At 41.9% G+C, this 22144-nt stretch overlaps 1 protein-coding gene across 3 annotated transcripts in view; it reads right to left on the reverse strand.

The window, feature by feature from the left end:
- AKNA (AT-hook transcription factor) overlaps positions 1–21791 on the reverse strand; it is a 61656-nt gene extending 39865 nt beyond the window's left edge. Inside the window, exons 1-6 of one of the 3 annotated variants that reach the window (XM_051979468.1) lie at positions 21588–21729; positions 12090–13378; positions 11395–11469; positions 4432–4588; positions 2353–2507; positions 106–165 (exon numbers count right to left, since the gene is read on the reverse strand). In XM_051979468.1, the coding sequence (XP_051835428.1) occupies positions 106–165; positions 2353–2507; positions 4432–4588; positions 11395–11469; positions 12090–13378; positions 21588–21714 (1863 nt within the window). In that variant the 5' untranslated portion in view covers positions 21715–21729. Of the gene's footprint in view, positions 1–105; positions 166–2352; positions 2508–4431; positions 4589–11394; positions 11470–12089; positions 13379–20704; positions 20850–21587 lie in introns of those variants that run through there. The other 2 variants (XM_051979469.1, XM_051979470.1) reach the window with 2 other exon arrangements.
- Positions 21792–22144: the final 353 nt, after the last annotated feature.

Consider the following 22144-nt stretch of genomic DNA (forward strand, 5'->3'; position numbering starts at 1 on the left):
AAAAAAATAGTAAGACAATGTCTTATTATCGGGGAAACACGGTAGATGTATAACTCAGATTCTATAAATAAATGCTGAAGTGAGAAGAGCAGTAGCTACCGGTACCTTGAGCTGCTCCTGAGGTACCAACGTTCCTTCTTGGACCAGTCCTTCAAAAGATTCCACCTGGGTTAAAGGGGAAAAAAATCACATGCATCATTAGCCAGTAGCTCTTGCAGACTGCTCAGAGTGACAGCCTCATCTGCATCCTTTTCAGACCTTAGTTCTTAACCTCAGGGCCCCATGCATGGTTGTGTGTTCAGAGCAGGTTCAGTTTCCTGGCTCTATTATGTTATGTCCACATGTGAAGGGGAAGCAGGCTGCTGACGGGCTTAGGCCGTCATTTCTCTAAGGTCCTTTCCTGCTAGAAAATTCTATGATACTATGCTTTTTCGAAAGATAAGTTCTTTGATGGGACAAACTTGATTTTCAAGTAACAAGAACTCAAAATTTTAAAAAATCCCAGAACTGTGAAACAAGAATCTATTCTAGCTCTATAATTATCGGTGTGACCCTCAACAAATCATTTCTTTTAGACTTAGCTTTCCTATCTGTCAAATTAATATTCTATAATTTTATAGTTTTTACTTTTAAAAAAATTTTTAATAGCTTTTTATTTACAAGATATATGCATGGGTAATTTTATAGCATTGACAATTGCCAAACCTTTTGATCCAATTTTTCCCCTCCTTCCCCCCACTTCCTCCCCAGATGGCAGGATGACCGATATATGTTAAATATGTTAAAGTACAAATTAAATACAAAATAAATATACATGTCCAAACAGTTATTTTGCTGTACAAAAAGAATCGGACTCTGAAATACTGTACAATTAGCCTGTTTAGGAAATCAAAAATGCAGGTAGGCAAAAATATAGGGATTGGGAATTCTATGTAATGGTTCTTAGTCATCTCCCAGAGTTCTTTTGCTGGGTGTAGCTGGTTCAGTTCGTTACTGCTCTATTGGAACTGATTTGGTTCATCTCATTGTTGAAGATGGCCAGGTCCATCAGAATTGGTCATCATATAGTATTGTTGTTGAAGTATATAATGATCTCCTGGTCCTGCTCATTTCACTCAGCATCAGTTCATGTAAGTCTCCCCAGGCCTTTCTGAAATCATCCTGCTGGTCATTTCTTACAGACCAATAATATTCCATAATATTCATATACCACAATTTATCCAGCCATTCTCCAATTGATGGGCATCTACTCAGTTTCCAGTTTCCGGCCACTACAAAAAGAGCTGCCACAAACATTCTTGCACATACAGGTCCCTTTCCCTTCTTTAAGATCTCTTTGGGATATAAATCTAGTAGAAACACTGCTGGATCAAAGGGTATACACAGTTTGATAACTTTTTGAGCATACTTCCAAATTGCTCTCCAGAATGGTTGGATACATTCACAATTCCACCAACAATGTATCAGTGTCCCTAGTTTTTACTTTTTAATTAAATATTTTTAAAATTACATTTTAATTTGTTCATAAGTTTTGTTTTTATGTCAAGTTACTTCTAGATGTAGTCTCACTGTTCCCCAATCCTAAAATTGTATACTTCCTTGTAATGCAGAGAAAAAAAAAAGGTTAAACAAAAAAATCTAATACACCAACCATATCTGACATTGTAGGCAAACTTCTGCCCCTACCTATATTCCCTCACTTTTTGGTTATTAGTTTTTCAGAGTATAGATCACTTTTTGTATTCTTTACTAATTAAATGTTTAATTAACCTAGAGGAGAGAAAATTGATAGGAAATTTTGTTATGTCATGTAAAAATTACCCATGATTTTAAGAAAGGACAATGAATTACTATTCCCCAACTCCAATGAAACAAACAAAAATATATGCATTTGAAAGACAACATGAAAACTGAAATTCAGGGGTGTGCTGGAACCAGTTTAATCTGTTTATGAGACTTAAATTTTCAGTGTTAAATGTTTTACTTCAAAAATTGCATTCACTACAAATCAAGGTTTGATTTATTGCTTTGTTGATTGTCCACACTTAAGAAAAATGTTAACATTTAACCCTAAAAGTATATACGTATACGTTTTTCTTCTTGGTTTTTAAATATTTATCAAGTGATCCTTTTTTTAGATTAAATATAAGGAAGACTTTCTAAATATTAAGGGCTTTTCAAACATTCTAATCAGTGATCAAAATATCCCTTCTATTATTTTTCTCCTTCTGAGATGGTTGGGATCTAGTCCTTATGTTCTAGACCTTGTAGATTTCTGCTTTTGCTTTTTTTTTTTTTTTTAATATTCCTTTGTCCTTTTTGCACATACTACATAGCTGGGATTTTGCTCACCTGTGCTAGGAACTTGACCACCTCATTGGCCAGTGTCTGAGTCAGACGATCTCCCATGGATGGCTCTAGCATAGAGGTACCAGTGCCATCTGTCAGTGGGCCAGGGTTTGCAGCAGCTGGGGATGGAATTAGGTCACCCTGAGTTGCTGATAGTTCTGGAATAGATCAATGTTGAGATTCATGGTCAGGGATGGCTCTTTCCATGGCAGAAACATGAAACAAAAGGGTACAATAGTCCCAGAACTTCCACAAGATCCCAATAGCTTTCTGAAGCAGGAATGGGGACTAAGCACAGTCTCCTATTCCCACAGGCCAATAATAAATGGAAAATCTCAGAGACCTTAAAGTCCCAATACTTATGTTATAGGACCCATTGGGCCCCAGTCATTGATTATCAATTCCACTGGGCTAGTTATACTAGCAATTTACAATGACACCATACATAAAACATAAAACAGACTTTAGTCCTATATAATGATGCTGGTAGAATGATCAAAAAGGAAATTAAGTGGTGAAGCAGCTAAATCACTGGTCCTAGGATCAGGAATACCTGAATTCAAGCGTAGTCTTAGACCTTATTAGCTGTATGATGTTGGGCAAGTATTTTAACCTCTATCTATCTCAGTTTCCTCAGCTGTAAAATAAGGGTAATAATTCTATCTACTTCCCAGGGTTGTCATGAGGATCAAATGAGATAATATTTATAAATGTGCCTGAAACAATTAAAATGGTAACTATTATTATTACAATCATTATTAGGAGTATAAGAAGCATAATTTTCAGTTGCCCTAAGAAACATTATCTTAACTTTTGGTACTCTAAATGTCATGTCTCTGTCCAATGATAAACAAGCTAGTAGAGATCCTTCAAAATATGACTCATATTTCTATTCATTTTAAAGATTGAAAAGTATCTTTCTTCCTGGACCTAGTTAACATAGTTATTCTCCCCATTTATTGCTAGGGGCTCAGGGCAGTCAAGAGATTTGTTTAGTGTCACATAGCTATTAAGTGCTAAATCTGGAAATCAAACCAGTCTCTTCTAACTATGAATGCTAGGTCCTGATATGTGTGTGGAGCAGTGTAAGGGCACCTGGGAGAAGAAGCAGAGTCAAGGCTTCAAATATAGCAACAAGTCCCTCTCATCAATGACCTTACATCTTAGGAGACCTTTCCAAGGTGGATGGCCTTTATGAAAAAATTACAATTCAGTCAGTAGGCAAATTAAAAAGCAGTTAACTTCAAACAGAATACAAAAATCCATGAAAAAAGAAATAAGTTCTTCTTCATTAGAAACCTTCCAACAAAAGCTGGATTTGTTGGGTTTGCTGCATGGAGGAGCATTATTTTGATAGGAGCTAAACCAGATGGTCTCTGAAATTCCTTCTAACTCTAAAATTCTCTGTTGAGGAGGGCTTATCACGAAGATAATATGAGGTTTCATTGACTATGTTAATAATAATAGCTAGCATTCATGTAACACTCTAAGATTTGCAAAGCACTTTGCAAATATCTGATTTACCTTCACAACATTGGGAGATAGGTGTTATTATTATGCTTGTTTTACAGTTGAGAAACTGAGGCAGACAGGAGTTACACAGAGTTACATAGCTAGTAGGACAGTTTAAAGCTAAATTTGAACTCAGATATTCCTCACTCCAGGCTTGGCACTCTATCCACTGAACTACCCAGTTGTCCCAGAGGAAATTACAGGGTATTAGAAATGGAAGAGCTTGGTTTGAAGCTGTAAGACCACTGTCAAATTACTTTTCCTCTCTGGGTCTCAGTTTCCTTTTCTGTTAAATGATGGGCTTGGAAAAGAGAACCTAGGATCCTTCTAGCTCTAAGTTCTATGAACCTTTTAGGGTCAGGAAAGTAACTGTAATGGTTTGTCAGCAGGTATGACCAGGGTCTTTGGGACTTAAGGGCCTCCTTCCTATTTTTGTGTGTTTTAGTCCTTTCAGTAGCAACTTCTTTATCAGATGTGGAGCTCACGCCCTTCATGATTATTCTTACTACTAGATGGATAATTGAGGGATGATGCAAAACAATTAAGAGGTTTAATTCTTCCCAAACTCACCTGGGTCCAGCAAGGCCTGTGATCCAGTGTTGGTTACTGACTGCCATTCGGCCATCCTAGCTTGGGGAATGGTGAAGGTCATGACCTTAGTCCCATGGGGTAGGGTTCCCATGTGAACACTATGACTGGGCTTTGGCGGGTCGGAATACAAGTTTACCTGTAAGAAGATAGGAAGATAAAGTCTTATCTGAGAGAAATCAAGATCAGCGAAAGAAAAAGAAAATTCAAAGGGAAATGGTAGCCATATCACACACATGGGTAATCTTAAATAACTAATTAACCCTGAAAATGGGGAGCAGCACACCTGCCTCTGGGACCAGGAGGGAAAAGGAGCAATGCCAAAGAAAGGACACTAGGTGGAAGCAGAAGACCAATGCTTGAATTCTGGCTCTGCAATTAATTAATCCATAGGAATTAATTACTAATGAGTTACTAATCATTAATTCACTAAAGTATCTTGAGAAATTCTCTTGAAATCTCTGAACCTCAGTTTCCTTATTTTTAAGATGAAAGGAATTATTTCCAAGGCTCTTTATAATTCTAACATTCTAAACCTTTGAATATATAAGCTTGATTTTCCAAAGAAGAAAGATGGGTTTGGGCCAAGTAATTTTCCCTATCTAAACATCAGTTTCCTATAAAATGGGATGACATTTGTTTAATTACCTACTTCATAATGCATCTTGGAGGAACATTCTTCTTGTTCAATTGTTGTCCTGTCTGAATCTTTGTGAACCCATGAATTATGGTATGAACCCTTCTGTCCTCCACTATCTCCTGAAGTCTGTCCAAGTTCATGATTGTTGTTTATACTATCTATCATTTAGTTCTCTGCCACCCCCTTTCTCTTTTGCCTTCAATCTTTCACAACATCAGAGTCTTTTCCAACAAGTCCTGTCTCCTCATAATATGGTCAAAGTATTTGAGCTTCAGTTTCAGTATTTGACCTTTTAGTGAATATCCTGAATTAATTTCTTTGAGTTATTTTGACTGATTTCATCTTCTTGCTGTTAAAGGGACTTTCAGATTTTTCTCCAACACCACAATGTGAAAATATCTATTCCTGGTGCTCAACTTTCCTTATAATACAACTCTCACAGCCACATATCATTAGTGGAAAAACCATAGCTTTGACCTATAGGGACTTTTGTCAGCAGGGTGACATAAAGATCAAATGGACTGAGAACAGCATAATATACTAGATAATCAGTATGACTGTGAATTCAAATTTTGTCTCCAATATTCATTAACTGTCTAATCACAAAAAAGTCACTTCCCTTCCTGTATCTCAGTTTCAGCTACAAAATGGGATAATATCAACTTCACAAGGTTATAAATCTCAGCTGAGATAATGCATATTAAGTGCTTTATAAACTTTAAAAAACTATATGTAGACATTTAACATTATTATTTTAATGGCTATAAAACAGTTTGCAAACTATAAGGTGCAATATAAAAAGTTAACTATCATCATCATTAATGTATGAGGCATTTACATAATGCAATGCAACTGTTGTTTTTCTTTTTCTTGAAGTATAGTAAAGCTCAGATATCTAAATTTATGTTGTCACCTTCAAATTGTTCCACTTGGTAATCTATATGCTTTTTCAAAGAGCTACCATTACTCAAGACATTTAGGAATGGCCTTTAGCGCCCATAAGACCCTTTAATGGTCCAAATGATGCCCATCTTCCCATTTTTCGGGTTAATGTGACCCTGAACATTAACCAAAAGGCATTCATAATAAATCAGGTGAATATTGGGAGTAATCTACGTAGAACTGTGTCACTTAAGATCTAAAACAATGTGGCAATAAAATAATGGGCCAACCTTTTTGTGTGTATCCCAAAAAAGAGTCCAGATAGTTTGGAGCTATAGCATCCACATTGAAATAAACATTAGTTGTTCAGTCACTTTTCGGTTATATCTGACTCTTCCTGACTCCATTTGGGGTTTTCTAACATTGGAGTAATTGGTCATTTCCTTCTCCAGCTCATTTTACAGATGAGAAAACTGAGGCAGGTTAAGTGACTTGCCCAGAGCCACATGGTAGTGAGTATCTGAGACCTGATTTGGATTCAGGAAGATGAGTCTTCTTGAAGACTGCAGGTCTGGCGGTCTATTCACTGTATCATCCAACTGTCCTATGAAAATAAGCCTAGAGCTTGCCAAGGTGACTGCCTGGAGCAGACACCTAAGTTCTGGATCCAAGGGTTTGGCATTGAGAGGGATTTGAGATTTCATCCAGACTAATGCCTTCATTTGAAGACGAGGAAGCTGGAAATCAAACAGATTAAATAATTTGCCCAAAGTCATGGAAGTGGCAGAGCCAGCACTTAAATGGTCTTCCAGGTCTTCCAACTACAAATCCAATTTTCTTTTCAAAACATCATATTCATCTGTTTGTTTAAAAGGAAACTGAAGAGGGGCCAGTCTTTTTGTTTCACTGTTCACTTGTCTATCCAGGGTCAGGACATGTACCATGGACTTCGGACCTGCTCTGCTAATGCTGAGGGGGAGAGCACCCCACAAAGGTAGAGAGCACCCCACAAAGGCAGCCTATCTTCTGGCAGAGTCCCTGTTTAAGCTTCTCTTCACGTTCCTCTGGAAAGCCTATTCCAAAGTGGTGTTGATCATTAGAGCTGCTTGGCTCCCTTCTCCCTCCCCCCTTATGGGGCCTGGTGGAGAACAAAGCTGGATTTTAATAATCCCCTCCGCCATCTGTTCACCCTCCCTCTCTCTGTGAGACCAGTCGCCCCACACTTCTATTGGTGATCCTGAGCTACCCAAGGGGCAGTTCCTGCTGCAAAGCTTTGTCTTCTCTATTTGTGGTAACACAAATCCCCAGGGATCCCGAGGAGAGGGATGTGGGACTGGAGCATGTGGGGCGCTGGACCATTTCTTCGCATCCCTTGTCTCTCTCCCTGTTCTCCTGTGACTAAGCAAGGAATAGGAAGTCTCCTCCTCTCCCCCCTCCCTTCAACCCGCTGATGTAAAGAAGCTGCGAAGTTAAGTAGCAAATTGTACAGAAAACAGAGCTCTCCAGTCCCCCACCCCCAACTCTTCATCTGGTTCATCAAAGAGAAAGGTTTCATATGGAAGAAAAAAAACCACAATGGATTCAAATGAAAAGAATAAAAAGGAGAGACTAGGTGGAGGTGTGGGTGAGAGAGCTGAGGGGCTCACACAGCTGTGTCCCTGAACAGCTGCCTCCTTTTGAAAGAAGGACTCACTAGTGGGTCTGGGCTGTGCCCTGTAAGCAGAATAGTAAGAAGCATAAAAGCTGGGTGCAAATTTGGAGCCTTCTCCCCAGGAGCCATATCTGGCATTTGAGAGACTTAGAAAGTTAGAAGGGTCATTTATACCATAATCAGGAAGACAAGACAACTGATGTGTGCATTAGAAAGGCAGCAGTTGTTGCAAATTACCCTAATGAGCACCAGCATCTCTCCTCCCTCCCTCCCTCTTTCCTTTCCTCTCTTCCTTCCCTTCCTTCCTTCCTTCCTTCCTTCCTTCCTTCCTTCCTTCCTTCCTTCCTTCTTTTCTTCCTTCCCTCCCTCCCTTCTTCCTTCCTTCCTTCCTTCCTTCCTTTCTTTCCTTCCTTCCTTTCCTTCCCTTCCTTCCTTCCTCTCTCACCCCAATCACACAGGTCATTTATTGGCCCAAACATATTCTGATCAACCATAAAACCTGCTTCATTTTCAGTTTGGGCTAGTTCATCCTTCCTTAGGATATACTTGGTGGCCCTTGCTCCTTGGAGCTCATTATATTACTGCAGACACTGGATTGGCTAAGTCCACTGCAGTTGAGAACTCTGAGCTTGAAAGAGCCAACATTTCAATCTTCCCAGTTACTGAGATTACTGAGCTGCTACATCTTGACTCTCATTCTTAGCTTGCTTATAAAACCAAAGCTAGCCCAGACTGCTGAGCTAATATTTCTGAATAGACTCTCACACTTCAGAGCTAATTATATTATTGAAAAGAAAAAATTGAAACCTTTGTGTGGTTTTTTTTTAAAATACAATTCTGATGACCACCAGGAGGATTTCAGAAAGGCCTGGAGAGACTTACATGAACTGATGCTGAGTGAAATGAGCAGGACCAGGAGATCCTTATATACTTCAACAACAATACTGTATGAGGATGTATCCTGATGGAAGTGGCCCTCTTCAACAATGAGAAGATCCAAATCAATTCCATTTGTTCAATAATGAATAGAACTAGCTACACCCAGCAAAAGAACTCTGGGAAATGAGTGTGAACCACTACATAGAATTCTCAATCTCTCTATTTTTGTCCACCTGCATTTTTGATTTCCTTCACAGGTTAATTTTACATTATTTCAAAGTCTGATTCTTCTTGTGCAGCAAGATAACTGTATAAATATGTATACATATGATGTATTTAACATATATTTTAACATATTTAACATGTATTGGATTAACTGCCATCTGGGAGAAAGAGTGGGAGGAAGGAGGGGAAAATTTGGAACAGAAGGTATTACAAGGGTCAATACTGAAAAATTATTCATCTTGTAAATAAAAAGATACAATAAAGAAAAGATACAGTTCTGGAGGGTTTTAGTTACTTGTATGGGCTTCGTTGTGTATCTTAGCTTGTCTTTCTATTAAATATGTCTCTGGAAATTCTCATGTAGTGGACTGTGCTACAAGTGACTGGAAATGTTCAGATATAACATATACAAAAAAATTTCATCATGGTAACCATGTTTCACAAAGTCCAAGCATCTCTGTAGGCTTCTGGGCCATGCTTTAAGCTCACAGGTGTGCCTGTGCCAGAAATCACAGAATCACACATTCATAAACCAATTCTGATAGTTGGAAGTATTGCCATATTATTATAGACATGCTACTCCTTCTTTTGTGCAGTTTTTCAAGTCTAAGTAAATGTCAACTCAGGGCTTCATGCTATACCTCCCTATCTCAAGACATTGTCATAGGAAAAGCCTTGTGCAGACTTTGAAGTCTGCATATAAATTATTCATACAGTTGTTTTTCCTTTCCCCTTCTACTTGAGTCCTTCTTATTGACTTAGTTTCCCTGCATAAAAGACAGGATAAGTCAAAATGATAGGGAGATGGAGAAAGAACACAGCTTGAAAAACATTTTCAGTGATACTTGATGTGATTGAGAGGAGACAGACCAGGGCTTGAGAGAGATACCAGGGACCTGTCCTTAAGACTATTAAACAATTCATCTCATTTTCGGGTAGGGGAAGCCTCTTTCCCTAATGGAACACTGAGCTAGAAAGTTGTTCATTGGGGCCACGGAGAAACAACATATCCCAAGATTTCTCGGGCCCTCAATTTATTCCATTCTTCCTCCACTAATAACAATGATTGCTCTCATCTCCTTGCAAACCTCCAAGTTTACAAGTTATCTTCCCACATATTGTTCTTATTTGATCCTTGAAAGAGGGAGAATAGCTTTTCTTAAGCTCGTTAGATAGGATGAAGAAAGCATGCTGTCCTCAGATGGGGAGCAGAGCCCTGAAGTTTTAAGTGACTGACCCAAATTAGTCATAAAGGATGGAACAAGAACCAGGGCCTTGGGTATGCTTTTGCAATAATCTCTCCATGACACTACCCTGTCCCTTAATCTTATCTTGCCTCACACAACATTTCAAAGGATCAGACGCTTTAGAGGCAAAGTGGAACAAATGGGAGTAACCTGGGAGAAGGAAAAAAGGCACTCCTGCTGGGATTTAAGCAATGGGGTCACATTAAGGTAGATTGGTAAGGGAGAGACTTGAATTTCAGTTACTTAACAGGCAGGATATCTGATCTGGAAATAGAAATACACCCCAGCCCCTGCCTATGTCTGTAGCCCCAAATTAGAGTAGCTGAGGGGATAAAGGCAGGAAGCTATAAGAGGTTACAACAGAGCTCAGTTTCCTCCCTTCTGGCTTTAGTTCCTTAGCCACAGTGAAGTAAAACCCAGAAAGAGGAAGCAACAAAATGCAAAATACAAACCTGCATTTGAGAAGAAGATGTGGGGGCAGGGGGAAAATTCTGTGAGGCTGATCAAATCCTGCCAGGCAATTCCACATAGAATCATAGGATTTCAAGCAGAAGGGACTCTTAGGACATAGATGATTAAAGCAAGACTAAGGGAGTTTAATGACTTGCGCAGGATCATAAAGGTCCTCAAGTAATGGAGTTAGGTTTGAACCAACTTTTCTGAGATCCTCCAATTCTTATGTATTCATTCTCCAGCCCAGCTGAGTGACATGAAGGCCTAATGTTTTGTAGAAGTGCCCAAGAGCCGTGTGGCTAGAAATTCTAAGGTTGTCACAAAAAAAAAAAAAATCACACAACTATAAACTAGCCTTACTCATTTTCAATTCATAATTCCCAGAGCACTTTCACTAATGTTATTTTATCTTACTAAGTTCTAGGGACAATCTTGCTAAGTTGTCTAGGGACAAGAGAGGGATGGGTGGATATTATTATCCCCATTTACATTCAAAGAAATGAAGTGACTGAGTCAATAGCAAAGTTGATTTCCTGGATCCTAATTCAGTGTTTTTTCCGTTAGGCAGCTGGGTGGCTCAGGGGATAGAGCACTAAACCAGAAATCAGAAGATCTGAGTTCAGATTCATTCTCAAGTGACTTAATTACTGTATGCCTCAGTTTCCTCACCTGTAAAATGGGGATAAAAATGGTACCTACCTCTCAGGGTTACTGTGTGCATCAAATGAGGTATTTGTAAAGCACTTTGCAATTCTTAAAGGGCTTTAGAAATAGTGGGCAGGCACACTGACTCCGTGCTTGGGAGCACTTTAGTGGTCACTCCCTGCCCACATTTTGAGGAGCAATACCCTTTCTGAGAGCAGACATTGGGCAGGTCACTTTTCTCTCTGAAGGACCAGGGATGCTACCTCTGCTCACATCAATCACGGTCAGTTGCAGACACAGTTGTAATGATCTTAATTTGATACCTTAGCTCCAAGCCGCAGCTGGTCAATGGTGTTCTCAGCCTCTGCATATTTGGTGAGCAATTTGTGGTAGTCCTCCTGTAGGGAAAAGCAGCACAGTTGGATATCTATTAGCGTGGGCACCAAATGGAACAGTCACGCGATGGGATCCTGTCTTTTACATTCCCTTAGCATGGTGCTAAGTAATTACACAATAAATAGCAGACCATTGCCATGCTGATGGACACTGAGCACTTCCCAATTCTTTAAGTATTCTGCTAGATCTGTGATTTCATTTACACAAAGAGCTTCCAGTAAGGAACTCCAATCCGTGCAGACTCGTTTCCGCTCTACAATTTATAGTCTCAGAGAGCTGTTTGGGGAATTGGGAGGTGAAGTCACCTGCCCACCATCATACCATAATATGAATCAGACACCGTACCTGAATCCAGGTGTTTCTGACACAAAGAGCTGGTCTTTATCCTTTTCAATTAAGAAATAATACTTTAGTCATCCTCACCATTTGTTTTTCTTTTGTTATAAAAAGGATCCCATGGGACCAAAAGGACACATACCCAGATAGGAGTGATTGCATCCCCAGCCTTCAGAATTGGACTGTTTCAAGTCCCGATCATTAAATGGCGTGTTAGTCATGGAAGGGACCCGAGGGGTGCCTGTGGAGCACGGGGGCCCCCGGCCAGGGAGCTGTGAGGGGTTACCTGCAGCTGCTGCACCAGCTCGGTTGCCTGCTGAGGGGTCTTGAATTCCTTGGGCACTTTGGCCAGTGGGTAGGAATGGAGAGAGGTTTTCTGAGAGGAGCTATCCCCACTGCTGAGCAGCACTTCGCGAACGATCTCGGCGGGGGACTTGAAGACCAGGGGCCTTGTGGAGCCCTGGAGCAGCCTGGAGGGGCTCCTGCCCTTGGGGGGACGGTAGCTCTCTTCGTCTTTAGGGAACCGCACCTTGGGCTCCACTTTGGAGAAGTCAGGCAGTGGGTAGTTCAGCTGGCCCCTGCCGTACCTGGAGACTTCGGACGAGGAGGAGTGGGCAGGCACGCTTTTCCCTTGCCGGGGAGCTCGGGCTTGGCTCGGCCTCTTTGGGGTGCTACTCTTGGGGGGGCCGAAGGGGCAGAACGAACCACCGGACTGGGAACGAAGAGCTGCCACGGATGCCTTCTTGGGCTTGGGGATGTGGTCCGAGGGTGGGGGTTCCCCCCATGGAAAAGGAGAGTTGGACTCTTCCCCCTCCGACGAGCGGGCCGGACTGTGGGGCATGTGGGCATTAGGGTCTGCGGACCCGGTCTGGGTGACAGCTCCCACGAAGTTACCGGGCGTCTCCTCATAACAATCACCAGAGCTCGTTCTGCCATTAGCCCTTGCGGTGTGCAGCGGCCCCTCTGGGGGCACAGGGCCTAGAAAGTGGCTTGGGGAGGATCCCGCTGGGGCCCTTCTCGGAGGGGTCTCGCCCACAGATGAAGCTTCCTCTGACTCTGAGGGACACTCTGAGCTGTCCCCAGACTGACCAGTGCTCTCAGGGGCGCTGTCGGCTGACTCCGTGGAACCGGGTCTCAGGGGACGCCCAAGGGAGGAATGAGTGGGGGACTCAGAGCTGTCCCCAGACTGGCCCACGCTCTCAGACGTGCTGTCTGCCGATCCCAAGAAGCCTGGGCTTGAGCCATGTCCTGGAGGGGACTCCGGGGGGTACAGACTAACATCAGGTGGGCCTGAGAGCCTGTCCCCCTCCCAACCATAACGGGGCCCTTCCCGTGGGGCCTGAGCCCCTCCCAGATCCGCGGGGCTGATGTAGTCAGAGCTGAAGCGGCGCTTGTGCATCCGCTGAGGGCAGCGCTTACTGGGGCCCTCGGGGCTCTGCAGGTCTAGGAGATCCCTACTGGCTCTGCGCAGTGCATCTTCAGCCATGTCCCGCTGGAGGTCGTGCTGAGGGGACCCATAAAGAGAACAGGTGGGATTTCCTTGGCTTTCTACAACCTTCAGTTCCTTTTCATCATCTGGAAAACAGTAATGATGCACATTATCAGAGTGCTTTAAGGCTTACAAAATGTTCCCTTTATAATGGCTCCGTGAGATAGGCAGCACAAGCATATTATCCCCATCTTACAGATGGGGAAACTGAGTCTGAGGAAGAGGTTGCCGGTGTTTCCCTAACTTATAAGCCAGCAGGATTAGAGTCAGGACATGAACAGAGATCCTATCACAAGTCCAGGGTCGCACCTAAACCTCCTTGCTGCACTGACTCCGTTTCCTCCTCCAGAAAGCGAAGATAGTAATGAGACAATTTCTCAGCATATAATAGGATTCTCTTTCTCAATGGCTATAGATCATTAGAAATAAAGGCGTTCTAAAAAATATTAATCCACCTTCACAGGCTAATAGTACACTATTTCAGAATCCGATTCTTTTTGTACAGCAAAATAAACTGTTTGGACATGTATGCTTATATTGTATTTAACTCATACTCTAACATATTTAACATGTATGGGACTACCTGCCATCTGGGGGAGGGGGGGGGAAGAGGGGAAAAATTGGAACAAAAGGTTTTGCAATTATGAATGCTGAAAAATTACCCACACATATAACTTGTAAATAAAAAGCTATAATAATAAAAAAAGAAAATAAATAAGTTTAAAAAAAAAAGAATATTGATCTAACCAAGTCCCTCATTTTGAAGAGAAGGAAAGTGGAACACAGAAAGAAGGGATCTGCCTACGGTTACACAAGCTAGCAGCATTGAGCTGGCCATATTTGGTATAGTGATGAAGGAGGCCCTGAAAGGGGGGGTAGGGTGGGCAGGGAAGGTCACTTGTGTCCTTCATTTCAGTGCTGTCACTCTAGACTTGAGAGGGGTCATAAAACTTTTCTTGTCAGACTCCTTTCAATAGAGACACAATGAAAAAGGAATGTTAATGCTTACAAGGATTCCCCACTTCAAATGAAAATATTTATTTACCTAATAACAATAATAGATTTTAAAAAACATATTTTAAAGGAGGTTAAAGAGTAGGTTTTGATCAGCAGGGTTGTACAAAAACCAGTTTGTACTGACTTTCAAAAGCTGATTTTTAATATAAACATGGGCACGTGAGAAATCAGTAAATGCTACAAATCATGCATGGCTTATTGTTTTTATTGATTTCTAGAATTAAGAAAATGATGGGAAAAATGTTAATAATGCAAATGAAACTTAAAATTGTGTTGCACGTATTTATTTTGAGGGGAAGAACCAACTATTAAACATTGACCAGTATACTTTTTCCAACACCTGAGGTAAATATTACAGATAATATATCTCCACAGGCTCAGAGAGATTATGTCATTTGTCCAGGTTCACACAGCTAGTGTTAGAGGAAGTTTCTAATCCCAAATTGTCCTGATTCCAAGCCTATAGCTGACTCACTGAGGGATCTCTTAAGCAATCCTTTGGTTAAATACCATTCCTACTTAGAATGGCATTTAGAACTGGATGGCATTTGTCTTACAGAATAGTCACTAGCAGAGCTTTTTCCTTGAATTAAAGAAAAACCCCTCACTACCTAAAAAAAAAAAAAAAAAAAGACTATTTTCAACAGAGAACTTTTCACAAAATTCTGAGACATAAGAACAAGAGATTTAAGATTTGGATAAGGAAAGCACAGGGACTAGACAGGAAAAGGAGCTGTGATTTCCCTGGTATGAGGAATTCTCAAGGAAGGAAACTCCTACCAAGTCAAGCTGGTACTTTTTTCTGCAATGTACAGTTTACATAATTATCTAGAACACAAGAGATTAAGTGAGGGTCGAAAAATTTGTTTATGTCAGACATGGGATTTGAATCTAGGTTATTCTGGCTTCAAAATAGGCTAGCTTTCTAACCACTACCCCACCCAGAATCACAAGGTAAATCTTGGACAAAGAAAAGGCAGTCCTGGTTTAGTCAGTAGGAGGTAAATTTAAAGATAAAGATAAAATTAAAAATGGTGTCCACTCAGTTCCACAAATATTTATTAATGTTTATTATTTTTTAAGTAAATTAATAAATAACAAATTTAATAAACAATATTTATTAAATGTGCAGGCTACTGGTGCCCATAGATAAGGCAATAGGAGCTAGAGAGACATTCAACATACTCTCTTCTTCCTCAAATTGTTTAGTTGCTTCTGCAAGGGATATAACATATGCAGATAAGTAAATACAAAGTAAAAATGGAAGATAGCATGGCATAGTGGAGTAATAATGGCCTGTACTACTTAAGAGTCATAAAGACTCACGTTCAAGCTCTACCATAGACACAGACTGGCTATATCTTTGAGTAAGTGACTTAATCTCTCAATGTCCTAGGAACCAAGACTGATTTTAATTTTAAAACTATAAATTAGGGAAAAAAGAGTTGCTAGTCTATATTGTTAAAAAGAGCCCCTTATCTCAATGAAAATTCCAGGTTTGGACCAAAAACAAAAGTGATTTTGAAAGGGAGAGAGGGGGGATTAAAAAAGGCCTTGGAGAGGAAGTGGTCTTTTGAGCTGTGCTTATCCACCACCCAAGAGGTGGAATTATAATATGTTAGTACTAGAAGAGACTCAAGAATGTAGAATTATGAAACATCAGGCCTGGAACAGACCTTCAGAATCTTCTAGTCAAGTATTTCCCAACCCAAACTATGCCTTGGACAAATTCTCTACTGGAGACTCTCCCACCTTTCACAGCCACAAGTGAGTGACTGGAAGCAGCTTAGGAGACTGGGAACTTTTGAGAAGGTCATGGGTGGATATGATAAGTCAGGGGAAGGAAAAATAATATGTATTTTTTTAATTTAGTGATTTTAAAAATTAAGGATTTTTGAGAGCAAAAAGTTTTGAGTACCCATACATCAAAATAACAGCTAACATTTATGTAACACTTTAAGGTGTACAAAGCACTTTACATGATCTCATCTGATGTTCACCACAATCCTGAGGTAGGTGTTATCTCCATTTTGTAGAAGAGTAAAAGAGTCTGGGAGAGGCTGAGTGACCTAGCCAGGAGCACACAGAATGTGACTGCGGTACACATGTTCCTGACTTCTCATCCTACTGTTTTCCCACTCAACCACATGGATTTGTTCCTGAAACTGGAAGTTTAAGAAACCCTGGTGTGATCCAAATTCCTCATTTTACAGGTGGGATAATAGGACTAGGGCAGGGAAAGCATCCATCCACTCATGATTCCAAAATGGCAGATCTAGTTCTTCCAACCTCCCAGACTTTTTCCTCTCCAGCATACTTAAAAAACAAACAAAACAATAAAATAGATGAGAAAAAAGAGAGAACGTGAATTGAGCAGGAAAGGGAAGGATGAGGGGAAGTAAATAAGGCCCAACAGTAGCCAAAGGCTTCTACTTCCCTGGGGGTCTGCCAGGTAGGCTCCCCCTCACATCAGTTCTTCCCTCCTGAGGCCGGACTGAAATTGGTCAGAGGAGGCAGCTGCAAGTGTGGATCAGCTCCCAGGACTGACTTATCACTCTCTACTTGGAGCAGCTGGAGACACAGACTCCACTGTCACGGGCCATGACATCAGTCGGGAGTATTCAGTGGCCAAATGGCTTTTATTCCAGGGCTGGGGTGGAAGGCAGTGTTGGAGAGCTCCGGCAGGAATCCCAACTCATACAGCTTGTGCTCCAAAGATCAGACTACTTAATTTCCCCATCCCAGATCACAGAGCACTAGAACAAGAAGGGAGCTTAGAGACCAGCTAGAGCTGCGGTTCTCTGAAAGCCTCCCAAACTCTTTCACACGGTCCTCAAGGTCAAAACTGTTTTTATTATAACATCATTTGAATTTCTATTTTGGTAACTTGATATACACACACATACACACATATATATGTATATGTATATATATATATATATATCATAAACAAAAGCTTTTTGGGGAGAGGGGTTCTGATAATCTTTAAGAGTATAAAAGAGAGGCAGCTAGTTGACACAGTGGATAAAGCACTAATTCTGGAGTCAATAGGATTGAGTTCAAATCCAGCCTCAAATACTTGACATTTACTAATTGTGTGGTCCTGGACAAGTCACCTAACCCGTCTCACCAAAAATTAATAAAAAAAAAAAAACATAAAAAAGGTCCTGAGACCAAAAAGTTTGAGAACTGCTTGTCTAGTCTAACTCCTTTACTTTATAGAGAGATATAAAGAGAATTTCCCTGAGAAGTAAGGTGACTTTTCCTATCTTACATGCTGAATCTGTCTTAGAGCAGGGAGTCTGGGGGCATGGATCTCCCAATCCAGTGGTTTCACACTATTCCACAATGCTTCCAGATGTACCTTTAAAAAGATTCAGTTTTGTCTTTAAGGAGGAAATCTCTAAGATATTTAGGACTAAAATGGAGTGAGTGAAGAGAAAGACCTTGAGACACACTGTATCCAGGGGGGAAAGGGTTAAAGCTGCAGCCAGGGTAGAGAGCTAAAATTGTAGCTTCAGAGCCTGAAGGCATCTCAAAGGTCACTGTTTCTTCATTTTTCAGATGAGGAAACTGAGGGCCAGAGGCATAAATAAGCGTCAGAGTCAGGTGCTCTGACTCCAAACCCAGCTCTCTTTCCCAGGCACACCCTGCCAGGGCTGGATCTCTGCAGCTATATGTCATCTGGCCTTTGTGGGTCTCTGTAATGTTTAGCAGAGTCTGGCTCATAGCAAGCGCTTATAAATGCTTGCTGACAGTGAGCCTGGATTTCCTCCCAGCCCCTTTAAGAGTCAGCCTGCCTGGAGTCCCAGTCACACACTAACTTCTCAGGCTCTGCAGCTCCCTGGAGATCCTTTCTCTCCAGAAGTAGTCCTGTACTGACCTTTCTCCACTACTTTAATCGTGAGCCCTGCCCAGCCTCCAAGTGCCCACAAAGTGGAATGAATTCAAACGTTCTCAGAAAGTCTCGAGTCAAACTCTCCCTCCTAGTGGCAGCTATGGCACAGAGCAATGGGTCTGGAATCAGGAAGACCTGAGTTCAAATCCAGCCTCAAACACTTACCAACTGTGTGGCCTTGGATAACTCACTTAAGCCTGTTTGCCCCTATTTCCTCATCTGTAAAATGAGTTGGAGGCAGAGATGGCAAATCACTCCAGTCTCTTTGCCAAAAAACCCTCCAAAAGAGGGTACAAAGACTCAGATAAAGCTGAAATGATGGAACTACCACATTTAGCTGTATAAATGCAAATTCCCGTCCTTTTTCCCCAAAAGGAGAGCAGCAGAGAACAGTGGCCCCAGTGGACCCGAGTTCAAGTCAAAGTTCTGCTTCTTATTAGCTGTTTAACACTGGTAAAGGACAGGGATGGAATATTCTCTAAGATCCTTTCTGACTCTAAATCCTATGTTCTTGATCTGTTTTATACAAATCTTTGGCTACAAAATGTGAATACTGACTCTAACTCACAAAGGTAAACGGCCCCCGATGGTGGGACTATTACTCCCACCACCAGTCCCCAGAGTATCAAACTGGCCCAGCTTCTTGGTATGGGTGTGCCTCTGATTGGAGCACCCACTCTATGAAGGCTTAGGTGTGCACTTCTCTCTTCATGTTAAAAAAAAAAAAAAAAGCATTAAACGGAGGGGCCCCAGGAAGCCAGCTGGAGAGTAAGGTTCTTTGGGTTTTTTCAATGTGGTTTCTCAGTTACCATTTACCCAATCACAAGGCCCAAGAGTGTAAAAAGGGGAACTTCCTGTTACTTGGGATGAGTCACCATGGACAGAAATCTCACTTTGACTACAGGGAGGAGAGCATCAGTCATCTGTGGTTACCCTCTCATAGACCGACAGAGTCCTGTAAGTCCCCAGGTCCTACATCGGTTCCAAGACACTAGTCTGGCCTGTTCTCATCCTTGACACCATGGACATACGACCCTGGCAGATTATGGTGAAATGATGGAGCTTCTATTATTATCTGGGAGAGCTTCATCTTCTCTAGCTATTTGTAAAGAACATACTCAGGTCTCTCAAAAAAAATTCTTTTTTTCTTTCATAATCTTGTTTTTCATACTTCTTAGAGTATACTAATCTTATGTGTATATATACACATCTGTATATACAAATAATATTTGCATATTCTGAATCATTTTCAGAGGAATTTCACACCTATTATCTCATTTGATCTTCAAATCTTTGAGGAAGCCAGTCCAAGGCTCAAAACTGGGCTGTGACCCTGAGAAGCTATGAGACTTTAGACAAGTTCATTCACTCCTCTGTTCTGCCATTTCTCATCTATAAAATGAGAGGTTTGAACACTATGATTCTTAAGTTCCTATCTAGCTCTAAAACTTCCATGAAAAAGGGTTATGGGGAGGGAATGTAAGTCAGAAAATTAAAGCGACTGTCCAAAGCTGTACAGTTAGTAAGTGGTGACTCCTAATTACTGAATCTTCTTCAGTCACATCAGCTGGTACCTGAGTTATTTCGACTCCCAGAGGACAAAAAATAGAGATGCACCTGATAATACTCTTACAAATCATCCACTGCCCTATAACAAACACAGTCATCTCTTCATGAGAGATACCAACACTTAGAGGCCATGTTCACTTCAACTTCCCTTCAAGACTCAGTGGTTTTATGAGACCAAATAAGCACCCAAAAATGCTGGACTGTCTCCCAAATCCCATGAGCTTCTCATAGAGTAAATCTGAGTCCAGCACCACTGTGCCCAATCTCATGGGATCACCAACCCAAACATATTCACCACTCCCATCAACCCCCATTATCAGCTCCATTCTGACAAGTCAAAGCGGTTTCACTTGAGAAGGGAAGAAATGGCTCTGCCCACTTCTCCTCTCCCTTGGGTTCAGGGGCTTAAATCCCCAGAAGCCCAAGCAGACTCAGAATGGAAACCCAGGACTCAATCTCAAGAAGTCTCAAGCCATGACCCTCTCATTGAGGGGGGCTGAGTCAGATTAGTTGCAGTCTCTGCCTCTTGGGTCAGAGCTCAGATTAGCTACGGCTCTGCTAAGAGTTAGCTTCTCCTGGCCCAACCCACTGGCCCACCCTTCCAGCCGGGACCCTGAGGTCTCATGACTACAGCCCCGCTGGCTGCATCCCCGGAGCCGAACTGCCTCCTTTCTGGATGCTGATGTAACCCCTAGAAATTCACAGCGCCTTCCCCATTCCTTCCTGCAGCCCCCCCACTAGCGTGTGCACTGGTGGAAAGGGGAGAAGGAGGGGCAGCACATGGAGACAAGGATTCCTATATCCATCACCCGACTGCTGTATACATCCTACAGCCTTCCTCCAGAGATCTGCTTCTCCCTCTGTCTTTCAGGGAACTCTGACCCCAAAGGGCTGCAGCCCTCGGCTCCCCGGCCCCATCCGTGCTCACCACTTTCTGCCCAGGACAGTCCCGAGGACTCCCCAGTCGGGTCCCGCTCTCAGGAGACTTCGGCTCGCCTTTGTTCTAACTTGCTCTGCCTCCCTCCCTCCATCTCTCCCGGGGTCCCTGGCACACTTCCAGGTCGTTCTGTCAGCAAAGCAAAAGAGCCCTCACAGACCCACATCTCTGCCCCTCAACCCCTTCCCCGCCCCCTGCCTTTTCTTCACAAGCTGAGCAGGAAGCAGGCAGATTTCCTACAAGTTTTCGTCAGAGAGCGAGAAGGGTGTCTGTGTGTACGGGAGCGAGCAACTTAAGAGATCTTAACCCCTTAGAGACCTTGTATGGGTCTCTCACCGGCTGGGGAAAGAACCGCAGCATTATAGCACATTGGATCTGAAAGGGACCTTAGAACACTAGAATGTTAGAGCACAAAACTCAGAATGTTGGAGCTGGAAAGGCCCTTAGAAACCAATCTAGTTCAAAGCCCTCGTTTTACAGATAAAGAGAGAGAGGGGAGAGGGGAAGTCTTTGCTCCCAGCTGCACATCAAGTGGGCAGAAGGTAGTTCAATGGTAGGAGAAAGACTGAAACTTGGAGTCAGAAATTTGGCTTCACATTCTGGCTCTGCTACTTAATGACCTGTATGACCTTAAACAAGGCCCCTTCCCCCCCTAAGTGAGTCTCCCATTCCCTTCTTGTGAAATGATGAATTTGGATTCAGTGGTGGCTAGAGCAGAGTTCAGGTTACTATGATCCTCTCTGTAAGAACCTCGAAGCCCAAAGCTGTTGCCATCGTGCTGAGACGCATCCCCTGTGGGATCTCTGTTAAAAAGAACTAATAATATACAATTCAGAGAAGTGGCGGGACATAGGGGACAGAAAACAGACCTTACCTGGGTGCAAACACTGGCTGTGTCGTCCTGAACAAATCACTTCAGTTTTGGATACCCCAGAAGAAGCAGGTGAATTGATGATATACACTGAAGGAGGGAACGAGTCCCCCACCAAGGCTGAAATCATAGGTCCCTATTTATACAAACATTTTTATTGTGGTTGCAAAGAACCGGAAATTGAGAACACGCCAATCAGTGGAGGAATAGCCAAATAAGTTGTGGTCTATGATTGTGACAGAGTATTGTGCTATAAGAAATGATGAGCAGAATAGTTTCAGAAGACCTATAGGAACTGATATAAAGTGAAGTGTACACAACATTGTACACAATAACAGCAATATTGCAAGGATGATCAACTGTGAAAGACTTAGCTACTCTGATGCTATCCACCTCCAAGGGAGAAACCAGTGAACTCTGAGTGCAGATTGAAGCATTCTTTTTTGGTAACTTTATTTTTCTTCAGAGAGTGGGGGGTATGTTTTCTTTTGCAACATAGCTATTATGTAAATATGTCTTAAATGATTTCATGTGTATAATTAATATCATATTGCTTGCTG

The sequence above is a fragment of the Antechinus flavipes genome, chromosome 2, assembly GCF_016432865.1.
Source record: "Antechinus flavipes isolate AdamAnt ecotype Samford, QLD, Australia chromosome 2, AdamAnt_v2, whole genome shotgun sequence".
Taxonomy (NCBI): Eukaryota; Metazoa; Chordata; class Mammalia; order Dasyuromorphia; family Dasyuridae; genus Antechinus; species Antechinus flavipes.